The 16,189-nt window shown below is 38.6% G+C and overlaps 1 protein-coding gene across 1 annotated transcript in view; it reads left to right on the plus strand.

Moving 5' to 3' along the window:
* The window catches only part of TDRD1 (tudor domain containing 1), a 33,710-nt gene that overhangs the window by 7,222 nt on the left and 10,299 nt on the right, over positions 1 to 16,189 (plus strand). Inside the window, exons 4-15 of the mRNA XM_024756090.1 lie at positions 1,111 to 1,216; positions 1,709 to 1,772; positions 3,248 to 3,352; positions 3,577 to 3,759; positions 4,272 to 4,415; positions 4,972 to 5,140; positions 6,905 to 6,991; positions 7,765 to 7,932; positions 8,052 to 8,159; positions 12,295 to 12,537; positions 12,894 to 13,031; positions 15,760 to 15,870. Coding sequence (XP_024611858.1) covers positions 1,111 to 1,216; positions 1,709 to 1,772; positions 3,248 to 3,352; positions 3,577 to 3,759; positions 4,272 to 4,415; positions 4,972 to 5,140; positions 6,905 to 6,991; positions 7,765 to 7,932; positions 8,052 to 8,159; positions 12,295 to 12,537; positions 12,894 to 13,031; positions 15,760 to 15,870 — 1,626 coding nt within the window. The remainder of the gene's footprint in view (positions 1 to 1,110; positions 1,217 to 1,708; positions 1,773 to 3,247; positions 3,353 to 3,576; positions 3,760 to 4,271; positions 4,416 to 4,971; positions 5,141 to 6,904; positions 6,992 to 7,764; positions 7,933 to 8,051; positions 8,160 to 12,294; positions 12,538 to 12,893; positions 13,032 to 15,759; positions 15,871 to 16,189) is intronic.

Consider the following 16,189-nt stretch of genomic DNA (forward strand, 5'->3'; position numbering starts at 1 on the left):
GTCCCCTGCATCGGCAGGCGGACTCTCAACCACTGAGCCACCAGGGAAGCCCCATGCTTCTTTACTTGATTATTTTTTATACTTTTTTTGAGATAAAACATGCTTGCACTGAAAGGCACAAACTCATAGCCCAATCAAGATGAAGAATACTTCCATCTTCTCAGAATGTTCCCTCATGTCCCTTCCCAGTCACTATACCCCCCAGAGGCAACCACTGTTGTTGTTTCACCATAAATTAATTTTACCAGTTACAGAATTTCTTGTAAATGGAATCATACAATATAGACTCTGTGGGAAGCTTTTCCTGTTCAGAAAATATTTCTGAGTTTAATCCATGTTTTTGCATGTACATTAATTTTTTTGTTCGTTGCTGAGTAGCATTTCATTACATGATATCACAATGTGTATATCTGTTCTGTTGAACATTTCGCTTGTGTCCAGCTTTTGGCTATTATGAATAGAGCTCTCTACACATTTTTGCATAAGTCTTTGTGTGGACGTATGTTCTCGTTTCTTTTGGGTACAAACCTAGGGGTAGGATTGCTGAGTCAAAAGGTAAGTGTATGCTTAACTTTATAAGAAAAAGCCAAACCGTTTTCCAAAGTAGTTGTCCCATTTTGTATTCCCACTGGGAGTGAGTTCTGGTTGGTCCACATCTTTGTCAACATTTGGTGTTTTCAGTCCTTTTAATTTTAGCCCTTCTCATGGATGTGTAGTGGTATCTCCCTGTGGTGTTTTTGTTTTGTTTTGTTTTGTTTTTTGCGGTACGCGGGCCTCTCACTGTTGTGGCCTCTCCCGTTGCGAAGCACAGGCTCTGGATGTGCAGGCTCAGCGGCCATGGCTCACGGGCCCAGCTGCTCCGCGGCATGTGGGATCCTCCCGGACCGGGGCACGAACCCGTGTCCCCTGCAATGGCAGGCGGACTCTCAACCACTGCGCCACCAGGGAAGCCCTATAAATTCAGTTTTAACACCTAATCATAAACAGCATAATCCTCTTCACATATTCTCCTTGATATGATTAATAGAATGACGTCTTTGAAACGGTCTTGTTCCTTCCAACAAATATTTGCAATAAAACACTGGTGGTGTCATGGGCTGTGTTCTGTAGGGCCGCTGAGGTGCTCACAGTGCAAGCAGACGTACTACTGCTCTGTCGCATGCCAGAGAAGGGACTGGGCAGCCCACAGCATCGTGTGCAAACCTGTTCAGCAGAAGTAAGTGTGATTTTTTTTTTTTTACATTCATTAGAGAATATTTTAAAATACGGGTTTTTTTTTTTTTGGTAGTATAAGGATCAAATCAGGTAAGCAGGCCATAACTATGTAAAAGTTGTTGCTTTTTACCTTTTTATTTAAGTATAACATAAAGTATACAAATCTGAAGTGAACAGCACTACAATTTTTGATCCCCAAAACTCTGTTTTAAGTAATGTAGGTATTTTCTCCATTTTGCAGATAGGGAAACTGAGGCTTGGAGATTGTGGCTATCTCCCTTTCATTAGGTGGCTTTTGGAAGAAGCACACCTGTGCACAGGGCAGACCCTTGCATAGCCGGCATGGGGTTGTTTTACTTTGTTACTACTGTGATTCTTTCTGGAAGAAGCTGTTTTGCTCTTTCTGGATTTTGTTGAGAATTTAACATTATTGTGGCCCTTACTTTTAATTGGTTCTGTGCTGTAAGTATTATAATTGGTTACTTTATTTCAGTTTCCACAAACTTGAAGATAATAAATCACCTTTTGAAACAAAGAACATGGAAGTGAAAAAAGAGGTATGATATACTTACTTTCTCTTTGCCTTTAGAGTGAATTTTTAATGACTCCCTTTATTTTGAAATAAGAGGACCTAAGCTAAATAAAATATTTATGATTTATTTCTCCATTTCACCAGTGTTTGTTTATTCCTGTTGAATAAATCTGTACACCCTAGTGATAGATTTGGTGAGCGTTGGGGGTCTGTGAGAACTGTTTATGCCCAGCTTTTTCCGAAAAGGACTTGAGATGGCCGTGTCTCGCTGTAGGTGGACTATTGAGAAAGTTGTCTCTTTGTAGTCCCTGCGTGCACATACTCTCTAGCTTTGTGTACTGGATTCTAATAGGGCCCTGTTATCTAAGGAGCACCTTTTCCTGTTAATACCTTTCTTCCATGTAGATAACTGTATGGGGTAAATCATTTGCAATCTGGAAAGTATCAGTGATGTCCAACTCATATTTTATAGGTAAATTTTAGCTTTCTCTAGCTGGTCCTAGCTTCTACTTAAAAAAAAAAATCCATTCCTATAAAAATGTTAACAAGTGAAAACTTAAAACACTACCCTCCCCACGCCCTTTTTTAAAAAATAAACTCAACATTGCCATCACCATCATGGCCTGATTCTCGGGTGATCCCAGTGCTATGCACACTGCCTATGGACAGTACGTTTTAGTGACCCTAGAAGACGTATGTTATTTCTCTACACCCTCATTCAAACCTGGGAGTCAGGCTGTTTTGACCTCGGTTCTAGCAAATAGTGGCCATGGTATCATTTATTTTATTTTATGTTATTTTTAATTATTTTTTATTTATTTATTTATTTTTATTTTTATTATAAATTTATTTATTTATTTTTGGCTGTGTTGGGTCTTCGTCTCTGTGTGAGGGACTTCTCTATTTGTGGCAAGCGGGGGCCACTCTTCATCGCGGTGCACGGGCCTCTCACTGTCGCGGCCTCTCCCGTTGCGGAGCACAGGCTCCAGACGCGCAGGCTCAGCAGTTGTGGCTCATGGGCCCAGTTGCTCCGCAGCACGTAGGATCCTCCCAGACCAGGGCTCGAACCCGTATCCCCTGCATTGGCAGGCAGACTCTCAACCACTGCGCCACCAGGGAAGCCCTATTTATTTATTTTTGACTGCATTGGCTTTTCGTTGCTACATGTGGGCTTTCTCTAGTTGCAGCGATTGTGGGCTACTCTTGGTTGTGGTGCACGGGCTTCTCATTGCAGTGGCTTCTCTTGTTGCAGAGCATGGGCTCTAGATGCACGGGCTCAGTAGTTGTGGCTCACAGGCTCTAGAGCGCAGTCTGAGTAGTTGTGGCCCACGGGCTTAGTTGCTCTGCAGCAGGTGGGATCTTCCCAGACCAGGGATCAAACCTGTGTCCCCTGCATTGGCAGGTGGATTCTTAACCACTGTGCCACCAGGGAAGTCCGGCCATGGTATCATTTAAACATGTGCTTGTAAGTAACTCACTTAATGTGTTTTTTCAAACCAGAGTGACTGTCCTCTTGGAGTTACTAAAGAAATAGCCATTTGTGCTGATAAAATAATGTTTTCTGATTTGAGAAGCCTACAACTCAGGAAAAGCATGGAAATAAAGGTATTTGTTGTTCAATTTCCATAGACAGAGATCCAAAGAACTGTAGATTTTTATTTCCTTGTTTCCTGTGTTTGGGTTTATAAGACAGCTCCAAAATACAACTGAAATTGATAAAGATTGCAAAAACTTGTCTACAGTACTTTTTGTATCTTGTTATAAAGCTTTACAAAATTAACATTTGCTTTGTTCTCAGTGAGTTACCGCAACTTTTTTGTCTTTGAAAGGGTATAGTTACTGAATTCAAACACCCAGGTGACTTTTATGTGCAGTTACGTTCTTCAGAAGTTTTAGAATACATGAACCAACTGTCTGCGAGCTTAAAGGAAACATATGCAAATAAGGCACATGAAGAAGATTATATTCCTGTAAAGGGGGAAGTTTGTGTTGCCAAGTACACTGTTGATCAGGTAACCCCTAATGAAATATTTAACAAGATATTTTAATTTACTTTGGTCCTATCAGCTTGACACCAGAGCTTTTAATGATGCATTAGATGGCTTGAGGTGAGACTCTGGTCACACTGCTGTTTCTCTTCCTCAGTCAGGAGTCCACGTCTGTTTGCTTACTTCCTCCCTGCCTGAGGCCACTCCAGCTCTGCATGTAGGCTCCTCAGTTGCTGGGTACAGAGTGATTGCTAGTCCTAGAGCTTGTGTTTATCCGTGTAGCTGAGGCATTAGTGTGTCACAGAGTCCGCTGGGCTAGAATAGCCTGGGAATTGTTGTGTATATTAAAGCATCTAAAATGGACAAATTTGGGGATTTCTGAGCCAGATTCTTAGGAAATTAAGCTAACTTGTTAATAGAGTATCTCAGAACAGAACAGTAACTTTTCCTTTGCATGTTCTGTAGATTGAGAGTTTTTAAACCTAAGATTGTGAAATGCTGTTTAGAAGCAGAATACCGTTATATTTCACTTTCAGACCTGGAACAGAGTAATAATACAAGATGTTGATGTGCTGCAGAAGAAGGCACAAGTCTTATATATTGATTATGGAAATGAAGAAATAATTCCAGTAAACAGAATTCACCAACTAAACAGAAAAATTGACTTGTTTCCTCCTTGTGTAAGTCTCTTTTACTTTTTGAATTCCTAATAGCATCCCAAAGGAGCTGTTTTTAATGTTTTGATGGACATAATATTTGTGTGTTTGTTGCCATGGTTATTATGAGAAAGGACCTATTGGTGTATCTTTCACTATGTAGAGAAACAATCATGGACTTTCTTGGCTCCATTTTATTAGGCATTACTTAGTTAAGTACTGCCTCAGGTAGGAAACTTAGCATTTTTAGGGACATCTTATCAATCTGCTCTTTAAAAACAATCATTTTTATATTTATTACATTATTTGGAAGCAACTTGAATTTATGTGTAATTGAAGGATAATAACCATCCTTTGATTGATTTCTCAAGCTTAAAGTCCCAAAAGGAAAAGCATTGTGGATAGAATATCAAGAGAGACAAATAATTATTCATAAAATTGTTTATCGGATTAGTACTTGAAGATTTTTGATGAATATTCAGCATGAAATACATTATCTTTAAAAAAATCTTTGCATAATTAATTAGAAAAAAGTCACTTTCAAATACTAATTTTTAGTAACTTGTGTAAAATCTTTCAGGCCATAAAATGCTTTGTAGCCAATGTTATCCCAGCAGAGGGGAATTGGAGCAATGATTGTATCAAAACTATTAAATCACTGTTAATGCAGCAGTACTGCTCTCTGAAGGTTGTGGACATCTTAAAAGAAGTGATTTCCTTTGCTGTGGATGTTATGCTGACAAGTTCAGGTAAGATCTGAATCTTTCTTTTTTTTTTTTTTTAATTTTATTTATTTATTTATGACTGTGTTGGTCTTCGTTTCTGTGCGCAGGCTTTCTCTAGTTGTGGTGAGTGGGGGCCACTCTTCATCGCCGTGTGCGGGCCTCTCACTGTCGCGGCCTCTCTTGTTGCAGAGCACAGGCTCCAGACCTGCAGGCTCAGTAATTGTGGCTCGCGGGCCCCATTGCTCTGCGGCATGTGGGATCCTCCCAGACCAGGGCTCGAACCCGTGTCCCCTGCGTTGGCAGGCAGATTCTCAGCCACTGCGCCACCAGGGAAGCCCTGAATCTTTCTTTTTAAATGGAGCACTTAATATGTTATTTAGTGCCCACCTATTACTCAGAGAAGAAATAGAAACATGAAGTGAGACCAAGTAAGCCCCACTCTGGAGTCATTCAGATTGTGACGGGAAATATGGCCTTGGCTCTGCTCTTGCAGTTGGCAGTTTATCAAAGACAAGGCACAAGTTTATAGAATTTGGTGCATTAAAAGGCTAGATCTAGACTTATTATGGGAAAACTCTAGTATCTTTTTAATACAGCCATTATAATATCCCTGATTTCTACTCATTTACTGGGAAAATTCAGGAATTTTTCTGTGAATTTGTCCATCCTTACCATCAGTGCTTTTTCTTTGAACAACCTTCACAGAACTGTATTTGGTTAGCATTAAGCCCATAAGCACATAGTATTTAAGTTGTGGAAATGGAAGCAGTTTGGAATCCTGTTCTTCCTTTATGGCTTTGTACATATTTAAAAAGTGACTTCTGACAGTGTGCTTATAATTGCCTCTTGGTTTCTAAGGTGGTATTACTCTTCTATTGCTTGAGACCCATCATTGGTTGATTACTTGGTAGAAAATTCAGTTAATCCTGTTGTGAAATTGAGTATAAAATCTCTGTGTTTTGTTTCTTTGCTATGTATGTTCCATGTTGTGACTTGAGCTTTTGGATACTGTTTGAGGGAACTTGAAGTTTATGTGGCTGCTGGTTGACACTTGATTCAGCCATACTTTATGTCTGAGATGAAGTAGTCTTATGTCTTAAATTTATTTTTTCTTATAAATGGTGGTCATTCTAAGCATGCCAGTGAGGTGGTAACTAAATCTTCCATGTTATTCGTAATTTTTAAGTGAAATATTTTTATTAAATTTTTTGTTAAGTGATGATGGGGATTTTGACTCAATTTTTTCTAATAAATTTATTTATTTTTATTTTTGGCTGCATTGGGTCTTTGTTGCTGCAGGTGGGCTTCCTCTAGTTGCAGCGAGTGGGGGCTACTCTTTGTGGCGGTGCATGGGCTTCTCATTGCGGTGGCTTCTCATTGCAGAGCACAGGCTCTAGGTGCGCGGGCTTCAGTAGTTGTGGCACACGGGCTCAGTAGTTGTGGCTTGTGGGCTCTAGAGTACATGCTCAGTAGTTGTGGTGCACAGGCTTAGTTGCTCCGCGGCATGTGGGATCTTTCTGGACCAGGGCACGAACCCGTGTCCCCTGCATTGGCAGGCAGATTCTTAACCACTGCACCACCAGGGAAGCCCCTTGACTCAATTTTTAAAGCTGAAAATTAACAAACTATATTTTACACATAGAAACTGAACTAGTAAAAAATATGCTGGTGTGCCAATAGCTATAATCTTTAAATCATGTGATTGATTCATTTGTTTTGTATTTATTCTTTTCCTCTAATACTTAGTATAATATCTCAATGGAAATATGTTCTCTTAATCACTTTTAGGAAAATTCTTAGACCATGTGCTCATAGAAATGGGATATGGCTTGAAACCCAAGGGACAAAATTCTAAGAAGCAAAGTGCAGATTCAAGTGAGTATACAGATTAATATTGAACGGTGTAGTGATTTTAGTTATTGAGGAAGTTATTGTCTCTTGTCTGTATTCCTAGAGTACTGCCTATATAAAATCCCTGAAACATCAAGCTTGGGTGAGACAGCTCTGCTGAACAGTTCTCAGGAGTTTTTTTGGCCATCTGGAGGAGAAAGCTCAATACTTACTGGTCTAAAAGTTATCACGCTTGAAATTGTAAATGATGGTGGTGTCCTAGGGAGAGTGTAAAGTGAGAGAAGTGAACCTGAGCTTACAATACCAAGGGAGAAGCTGTGATGGGAGAGGTGGAGAGAGAACAGGGAAAATGTTGCCAGAATAACAGAAGAGTAAATGTTCTGGGAAGGAGTCATCAGCAATAATAAATGCTGCAAAGGGGTCCAGTGGAAGGAACAAAATCCCCCCAGCAGTATCTGCTTCACTAAGGCACTGTGGAGGTGCCTTCAGGGAGCGTATTCTGTGGGCAGTATACGCCCACATGGAGAAGAGATTATAAAACGGTGGCAGGATCGCAGAGTGCAGTGGGGGCCCTGGGAAGGGCACCTGACCCAGATTTGGAGGAAAGCCTTTCACAGTGACATCATACTGAGCAGGAAATACTCAAGTTGCTGGGAGATTTGGGAATATGTTCTGGGAAAAAAGACCAGCATGTATGTATTAAGGCCTAGAAGTGTGAAAGAGCACAGTTAGGCCTGAGAAACTGGAAAATTGGATTAATGAAACCAAAAAGACTTATATTTCTGCTTTTTGATAAGGTGATCTTGAAGATGTCAGGAAAATCACAGCTGAAAACAAAATTATTATAGACAGAAGTGGCCTAATCCCCAAAGTGTTGACTTTGAATGTAGGTGATGAGTTTTGCGGTGTGGTCGCCCACATTCAGACTCCAGAAGACTTCTTTTGTCAACGACTACAAAGTGGGCGTAAGTAAATCTTGATTTGTGTTATCAATATAACATACATCAAGAGACTCAGCATGCAGATATGCAGATAACGTGTAAACTTGTATTTCTTTAGTTTAAGATGTGATCTGTATCCACAGATAAGCTCGCTGAACTTCAGGCATCACTTACTGCGTACTGCAGTCAAGTGTCTCCACGCTCTGATTTTTATCCAACCATTGGTGATATCTGCTGTGCTCAGTTCTCTGGTAAGGAAAAGAGAGTATTATTGAATTTTTTACTTACAATTAAGTACCAAGAAATGAACCAATCTTCGTTTTGCATTGATGGCTGCGTTGGAAGTTTGAGTAGTGCACCAATGATGTTTTTAAGTGTATCCAATTAAACTGAATCCAAGTGTGTAAGGGAGGAGGAGGATCTGTAAATGCTGCGGGGGTGGGGGTGATGGAGGTTTTTATTTTACCAGCCCTTTAGTTCTGGAGACTGATACAGACATTTGTTTATATCAGTGTGGGAATGTGGAACCTCCCAGGGTCATGTCTTGGCCAGTTTTCTTTGGAACAGCAAGAGTGTCTGGAGGCACATAGCTGTTGTGGCCCGGCCTCTGTAGCTGCACAGATGATGACCCTCTGATGACTGGGTTCAGTTCTCTGCTGAAGGGAGGACCAGTGGCCTCACAGGAGGGGAGAGACAGGTAGGCCTCCGGTAAATCTGTGGCTTGGTTAGTGGAGTCTGGTTGACTCATACTGCCAGGTATTCTAAAATTGATCAAGACCTAATGGATTCACTCACGTGACCAGGACATGTTCCCTTGTCCTAATGAGTTAACTGTCCACTAGAGGGATTAAGCATTTAATAAATAAATAATGACAAGCATACAACATGAGTTACCTAGAAAGGGATGAATAAAGGTGACATTTCAGGAGTTGAAAGCTTCTGATAAGGAAAAGTAGGAATGGTGAATAAGCATGCATAGTTCAGTAAAGCTTGATGTTACATGAAAATAGAATCTACAAATGACCATCTAAATTGAGGAGGAAAAAGTTTTGTTTATATCTACATTGGAAAATCATTTCAGATTGAGTCTCTCCTATTTTTAGAGGATGACCAGTGGTACCGTGCCTCTGTTTTGGCTTATGCTTCTGAGGAATCTGTACTGGTCGGATATGTAGACTATGGAAACTTTGAAATCCTTAGTTTGACAAGACTTTGCCCCATAACTCCGAAGTTGTTGGAATTGCCAATGCAAGCTATTAAGTGTGTGCTGGCAGGTATGTAATTTTTATAGTTCCTGTATTCTTAAAATATTGAAACCTAAAGTTAAGAGCATTAGAATTGAAATTAAACTAGTGAGTAGATCAGGGAATGTGTTTAGCTATAACTTACCTCAGTACAAAAACAATCCTTAATGGAACATTTAGGAAATACAGATGACTATTTTGCTATCTGTAATAAAATGAAGTTGAATATACCTGTGTTTATGAAGTTGAGTATTCTTTTTTGTTATTTATAGAACCTGCATTATCAATACATATCACAGAAGCCTGTCAATTGCATGAATTAGGGGGAAACTGCTTTTGAAAGCAAGAACATTAACGATCATATGCTTAGAAATCACTGTATATGTAACATGTCCCGCTAGGAGCAGGAGCTTCTTTCCAGTGTAAAAGATTAGCTTCTACAACTTTTCATTCACATGCACCATAATTTAACTAGTATCCAGTTATCAGAAGGATATTTCCAAGATCCTGCTACTAGCAGTGTTCTTTAACTACATTTTTTAGCCTATCCAAGATCATATCCTTAGGAAGAGGTACAAACTACTGTGTATAAAATAAGTAAGCTATAGGGATGTATAGTACAGCACAGGGAATATAACCAATATTCTATAATAACTTTAAGTGGAGCATAATCTGTAATCTATAAAAATACTGAATCACTGCATTGTACACCTAAAACTAATACAGTATTGTAAATCAAATATACTTCAATTAAAAATTAATCATCTTTTTTAAAAAACTAATTTTTTTAGTTCCTTGGGATAGGTTGCAAAACGCACTTACATTTGCAAAAATACCACCTTAGGTGGAATGGAGGTGTCAGTGGGTATGCTTTTCATGTTTGTGATACACATTATGATTGTTCCCTAGAAAAGGTAGAACTAGTTTACACACCTACCAGAAACGTAGTAGGGAGTCAGTGCCTTGACACATTGGTGTACCAAATATTGGGTGGGCCAAAAGGTTCGTTTGTTTTTTTCCGTAAGATGGCTCTAGTAGCACTTAGTTTTCTTTAACTTCACTGGAAACAATTTTGTTAGATTGTATGTGACAGCTGTCATATCAGCGTGCATTTATAAAAAGACTTATCAAAATTGGTGAATTTTTGTGTAGCCGTTTTAATATTGAAGGTGGAAGAAAAACAACTTTTTTGGCATATTATGCTTTATTCTTTCAAGAAAGGTAAAAATGCAACTGAAATGCACAAAAAGATTTGTGGAGAAGGTGCTGTGACTGATTAAATGTGTCAAAAGTGGTTAGTGAAGTTTCGTGCTGGAGATTTCTCTCTGGACGATGCTCCACGGTTGGGTAGACCAGTTGAAGTTGATAGCGGTCAAATCAGAAAACAATAATTGAGGACAATCAACGTTATACCACGCGGGAGAGAGCTGACATACTCAAAATACCCAAATTGAGTGCTGAAAATCATTTGCACCAGCTTGGTTATGTGAATCGCTTTGATGTTTGGGTTCCACATAAGTTAAGCGAAAAAAACCTTCTTGACCATATTTCCGCATTCAATTCTTTACTGAAACGTAATGAAAATGTTCCGTTTTTAAAACAAATTGTGACGGGCAATGAAAAGTGGATACTGTACAATAATGTGGAACGGAAGAAATCATGGGGCAAGCGAAATGAACCACCACTAACCACACCAAAGGCCAGTCTTCATCCAAAGAAGGTGATGTTGTGTATGTGGTGGGATTGGAAGGGAGTCCTGTATCAGGAGCTCCTTCCGGAAAACCAAAGGATTAATTCCAACAAGTACTGCTGCCAGTTAGACCAATTGAAAGCAGCACTCGACGAACAGCATCCAGAATTACTCAACGGAAAACGCATAATCTTCCATCAGCATAACGCAAGACCACATGTTTCTTTTTTTTTTTTTTTTTTTTTTTTCCTGTTTCTTTGATGACCAGTTAAAAACTGTTACAGCTTGCCTGGGAAGTTCGATTCATCTGCTGTATTCACCAGATATTGCACCTTCAGATTTCCATTTATTTCGGTATTTACAAAATTCTCTTAATGGAAAAAATGTCAATTCCCTGGAAGACTGTAAAAGATACCTGGAACAGTTCTTTGCTCAAAAAGATAAAAAGTTTTGGGAAGATGGAATTATGAAGTTGCCTGAAAAATGACAGAAGGTGTGGAACAAAAGGGTGAATATGTTGTTCAATAAAGGTCTTAAGTGAAAATGAAAAATGTCTTTTATTTTAAAAACTGAAGGTACTTTTGTCCTGCCCAATAGATATTTCTGTATTGTTTCATCTTGGCCAATTTTGATAAGCTAAAAACTAAATCATTTTAATTTGCTTCATTACCAGTGAGACTGGATGTTTTTTCATAAGTTACTTGGCTCTTAATTTTATGAAATGACTTGGTATAACTTTGGGGTTGTTGATTTGTAAGTGCCCTTTCAGTAAATGCTACAGATGTCTCAGACGTCAGTATTAGTGACCGGTGTTTCTTCCTGGATTGTTTGATACTTTTGTTTTTGATTTTTTTAACAACCTTATTGACATATAATTTATATACCATAAAAGTCACTGTTTTAGGGAATTCTCTGGCAGTCCAGTGGTTAAGACTCCGCTCTTTCACTGCCAAGGACGTGGGTTTGATCCCTGGTTGGGGAACTAAGATCCTGCAAGCCGCACAGCACAGCCAAAAAAATAAATAAAAACAGTGTTTTAGGTATACAATTCAGTGATTTTTAGTAATTTACCGAGTTGTACAGCCATCACCATAATCCAGTTTTGGAATATTTCCATCACCCCCCCGAGATCTCTTGTGCCCATTTATATATAGTTAATCCTAGCTTCCTAGGCAACCATTAATCTACTTTCGGTCTTCTAGATTTGCCTCTTTGGACATTTTGTATCAATGGATTTATGATGGTTTGTTTACATAGAAATATAGAAGCGTTTTACAGACTTTTTCTTTATAATTTTGCCTTCATTTTCGTGTTTAGAAAATCCTTCTCAGATGGGACTTTCTGGTTCCAGTGTTTGTCATAGAGTCCTTAAGTTTGTGGAAATTAGGAGCTAAATTTGTAAAGGCTTGCAATAAGAAAGATTTTAACATTCTTTTAAAAATTCTTTGTTAGGAGTAAAGCCATCATTAGGAATTTGGACTCCAGAAGCTATTTATCTGATGAGAAAAATTGTACAGAACAAAATGATCACAGTGAAAGTGGTGGACCAGTTGGAAAACAGTTCCCTGGTGGAACTTATGGATAGGTCTGTGATGCCCCACATCAGTGTCACCAGAGTGCTCATCGATGCAGGCTTTGCCGTGGGGGACAAGGGGGTAGTGACAGTTAAGCCCAGTGACATGAAAGAAGCCAGTGGTAAGTAAATTGTCCACCAGATAATGTCCGTGCTGGAATTCAGGTGGCTTTGTGAATGTATGGGTTCTCATACTTTAAACAAGAATTGATGTTGAGTACCTTTTGTCCTTTTAAACCAAGCATTCATCTAAAGAGTGTGTTTGGGTCACTGGCAGCTGAAGGTCGATGAGAAATGTGAATTTGGAATTCAGTGAGGTAGTAATGGTTAATTCTCATGCTAATTAACTTTCCTGCAAAGTCACTAAGAAAGTCATTGGACATTCAGTTCTTCAAAAGCAGACTCTTTATCTAGCAGCCCTGCCTCCAACTCCCTGCTCTGGCCATTTGTTTTGCAAATCGTCCATTTATTTTCACAGTTCCCTCGGGTGTAGAAGCAGAAATCAGTCTGTTGGAGTGGACGTGGGTTGAACTTGCTGTTGATCAGACAGTAGATGTTGTGGTCTGTGTGGTGTATAGTCCTGGAGAATTTTACTGCCATGTGCTTAAAGAGGATGGTAAGTTGACTCTTACTTACTTCTTTTTACAGTACACTGGCATAGATAATAGGTCAAGATAAGTTTGTTATTGGGTGGTGAAACTGTTCTCTTTCCAGTAAAGGCCAAGTGGGTATTTGTACTTTCAAGAAAGATTTGGTTTTACTTGGTTGCCTCTTATTCCATTGTAAGACATTATTTTCTGTTTTCAATAGTCTCTGTTTAAACCAGCTTAGATTTCACAGAATGTCTCCTAAATTCATTTTTGAAAAATTTTAATTGTTGATCTCATTGACGTATGACATACATACAGATAAGTGCACAAATACGAGTGCAGCATAACAAATTATCACAAAGTCAAAACCTTGCATGACCAACCTCTGGTTACCAGTAACCCAGAAGTTTGCTTCATGTCTGCTGACAATCACTGCCACTTCTTTCTTTCAGAAGTAAATATGATCGTGCCTTCTAATAATAGCATAGATTAGTTTTTCCCATTATGAACTTTATATAAATGGAGTCATACAATATGTACTCTTCTGTGCCTTGTTGCTTTTTTTTTTCCACATTTGTGAGTTTGGACCATCATTTTCACGTGTGACTGTAGCTCGTTTTTTGTTGCTGCATAGTGATCCGTTGTGTGAATGTACTGCAATTTACTGTTCCTTTCTACTCTTGGACATTTGGGTTATTTCTAGTTCTGAGCTATAAAATGTTGGTAAGAATATTCTCATACAAATTTAGCGCACATGCATTTCCATTGAACATGTACCTAGGAATGAAATTAGTGGCCAAATCTTAAAGGGTATGTGTGTTTTCAGCTCTGATCAATGAATGCTAAAGAGTTTCCAAAGTGATCATGGCAGTTGTTGGTTTGAGAATTCTAGTTGCTCCACATCCTCACAAACACTTTGTATTTTCCGTCTTTTTCCCTTGAGCCATTCTGGTGAGCATCATTGATTTTAACCTCTCTAAGTTTTGGGTTTTCTCTCTGTCAAATAAGGATGTTACCCTAGATAACTAAGTTCCTGACTGGCTCCCAACTTGTGAGATTTGTCATCCCTTCATACAGAATCATCTGGTAGATAGGCTACTATTTTAAAATATTCGCCACTTATTTTCATAAGTGATTGTACAAGCATATAGTACAAATTTTAAAGTTACAAAAGAGAATATAGTGAAAAGTTAAGTTTCCCAGTTCCTCTTCTCAGATTTCTAAATATCCTTCCAGTTCCTTTTCTCAATGTTCTTAATATCTTTCCACAGTTGCTCTATACATATGCTTGTATGAGTATATATATTCCTTTTTATGTAGGCATAAATGGTAAAATAAATAATATTTGCACTTTGCCTTTTTCTCCCACTCTGTCTTGGATATCACTTCACATAGTATTTCCTCCGTTCTTTTTAAAATATACTTTTAATTTTGGAATAATTTTAGATTTACAGAAAAGTTGCCAAGATAGTACAGAGAGTTCCTGTATACCCCTAGTTTTCTCTATAGTACCACGATTATGTAAGATGTTAACATTTGTTACAGCTTAAGAGACCCACATTGGTAAATGTCTATGAACTAACCTCCAGACTTTATCTGGGTTTCGCTAGATGTCTTTTCCATTTCTGGTAATGGCCTTTTTCTGTTCCAGGGTACCACATCACTGTACGTCCTCATTCCTTTTCATGGTTACATGGTATTCCTCTGGGTGGGTTTACCCTAATTTAGTTAACCTAGGTACAGCTACAGTTAAAGGATTCCTGTGTACAAGTATTTATCACTAAAAACAATTCTTGTAATCTGTGATTTTATTCTGAGACTATATCCTTGAGACAAATTCCTAAAATTGTACAATAGTTATTAAGTCAAAGGATATGTGTGCTTGGGCTCTTGAGAGAGTGCCCTCAAGAGGTCATCCAGGCTGATTTCCACCATCAGTGTATGAAAGTGCCCTCTCCCACACCATTTCCTGCAGTGTGTCCTTAAACTTTCTTATTTTGACTAATCTGAAAGGTGACAATTCTAACTCGATACAACTTAATTTCCATTTCTGTGAATGGGTCTTTGCCACATATTTAAAAGATATTTTTCTTTTACTTCTGTAGTGTTCAGATCCCTTTACTTGGCATTTTAAAGCTCTCCACGGTCTGTATCTTTCCAAGCACATCTCTGGTGTTCTTCTTCAGTGATCTACCTTTCCATTCCTCTTCTCTGCCAGACTGCTCCCAGCAAGTGTTTTTTTGGCTGCTTAATTTGGTACTTTGCCTCAGAGCCGTTTCTTTTTCTGGAATTACCCTCTCCTTTTCTAGCAAACAAGTCATACTTCAGATTTCTCTATAAAGCCTTTAGTGCACAGAGCTCACCTCTCTGAAAGTCCTTAGCAGACACTATCTGTGCCAACCATTTAGTAATTACATATACTCCTTCAGGACAGCTTATATGTAACTTCCTTTCTTGTGCAGTGTTTCCTGGTCCACATGCAAAGCTCATGCTCTAGCATACTGACAACAATGCCATCACCATGGCTCTGTGCCCAGTAAATTGTTGGTATGGGGTTTACTGAGAGTATTAACTAAATAATGACTTATTTGCCCAATTTCTCAATAAGGAGAAGGGAGAGGTATTTGGCGTACTTTATAGTTGCTTGGGGATATGCCTGGGTTTTTATGATCAAAACACTTTCCAACTTTAAATGAAAATCTGTTACTCTGCATGTTTTTAAAATATTAAACACTATGTGTATTGTGTTTTCAGCTCTAAAGAAACTCAGTGACTTGAACAAATTGGTAGCAGAATATTGCCAGCAGAAGTTGCCTAATAATTTTAAGGCAGAAGTAGGGCAACCTTGTTGTGCTTTTTTTGTAGGTAAGTTGCAGTTGGCACAATATTGACTATATTAGAATCTTTTATTTCTTGACTTTCAAACCTCATTTTTAGTGTATTTTCTTCCTGATGTTTAAGCAGTTATTTTTCATAATCAAAAGTGAATGCTTAAAATACCGTGGTTTTTTTTGTTCTTCTCTCTTTGTAACAAGGAGCCTCCAAATGATACGTTCTTACCTAACTTTGTCAAATGCTTTTCTTTCCAGAATTTCTGATAATATTAAAAGCTAGAGAGTGGGAAACCTGTTCACTGCAGATTCATTGTTTCTTCTGGTCACCCTGTGCATGTTTATTTTGAAAA

Source organism: Neophocaena asiaeorientalis, unplaced genomic scaffold (assembly GCF_003031525.2).
Source record: "Neophocaena asiaeorientalis asiaeorientalis breed wild unplaced genomic scaffold, Neophocaena_asiaeorientalis_V1.1 scaffold85, whole genome shotgun sequence".
Lineage (NCBI taxonomy): Eukaryota > Metazoa > Chordata > Mammalia > Artiodactyla > Phocoenidae > Neophocaena > Neophocaena asiaeorientalis.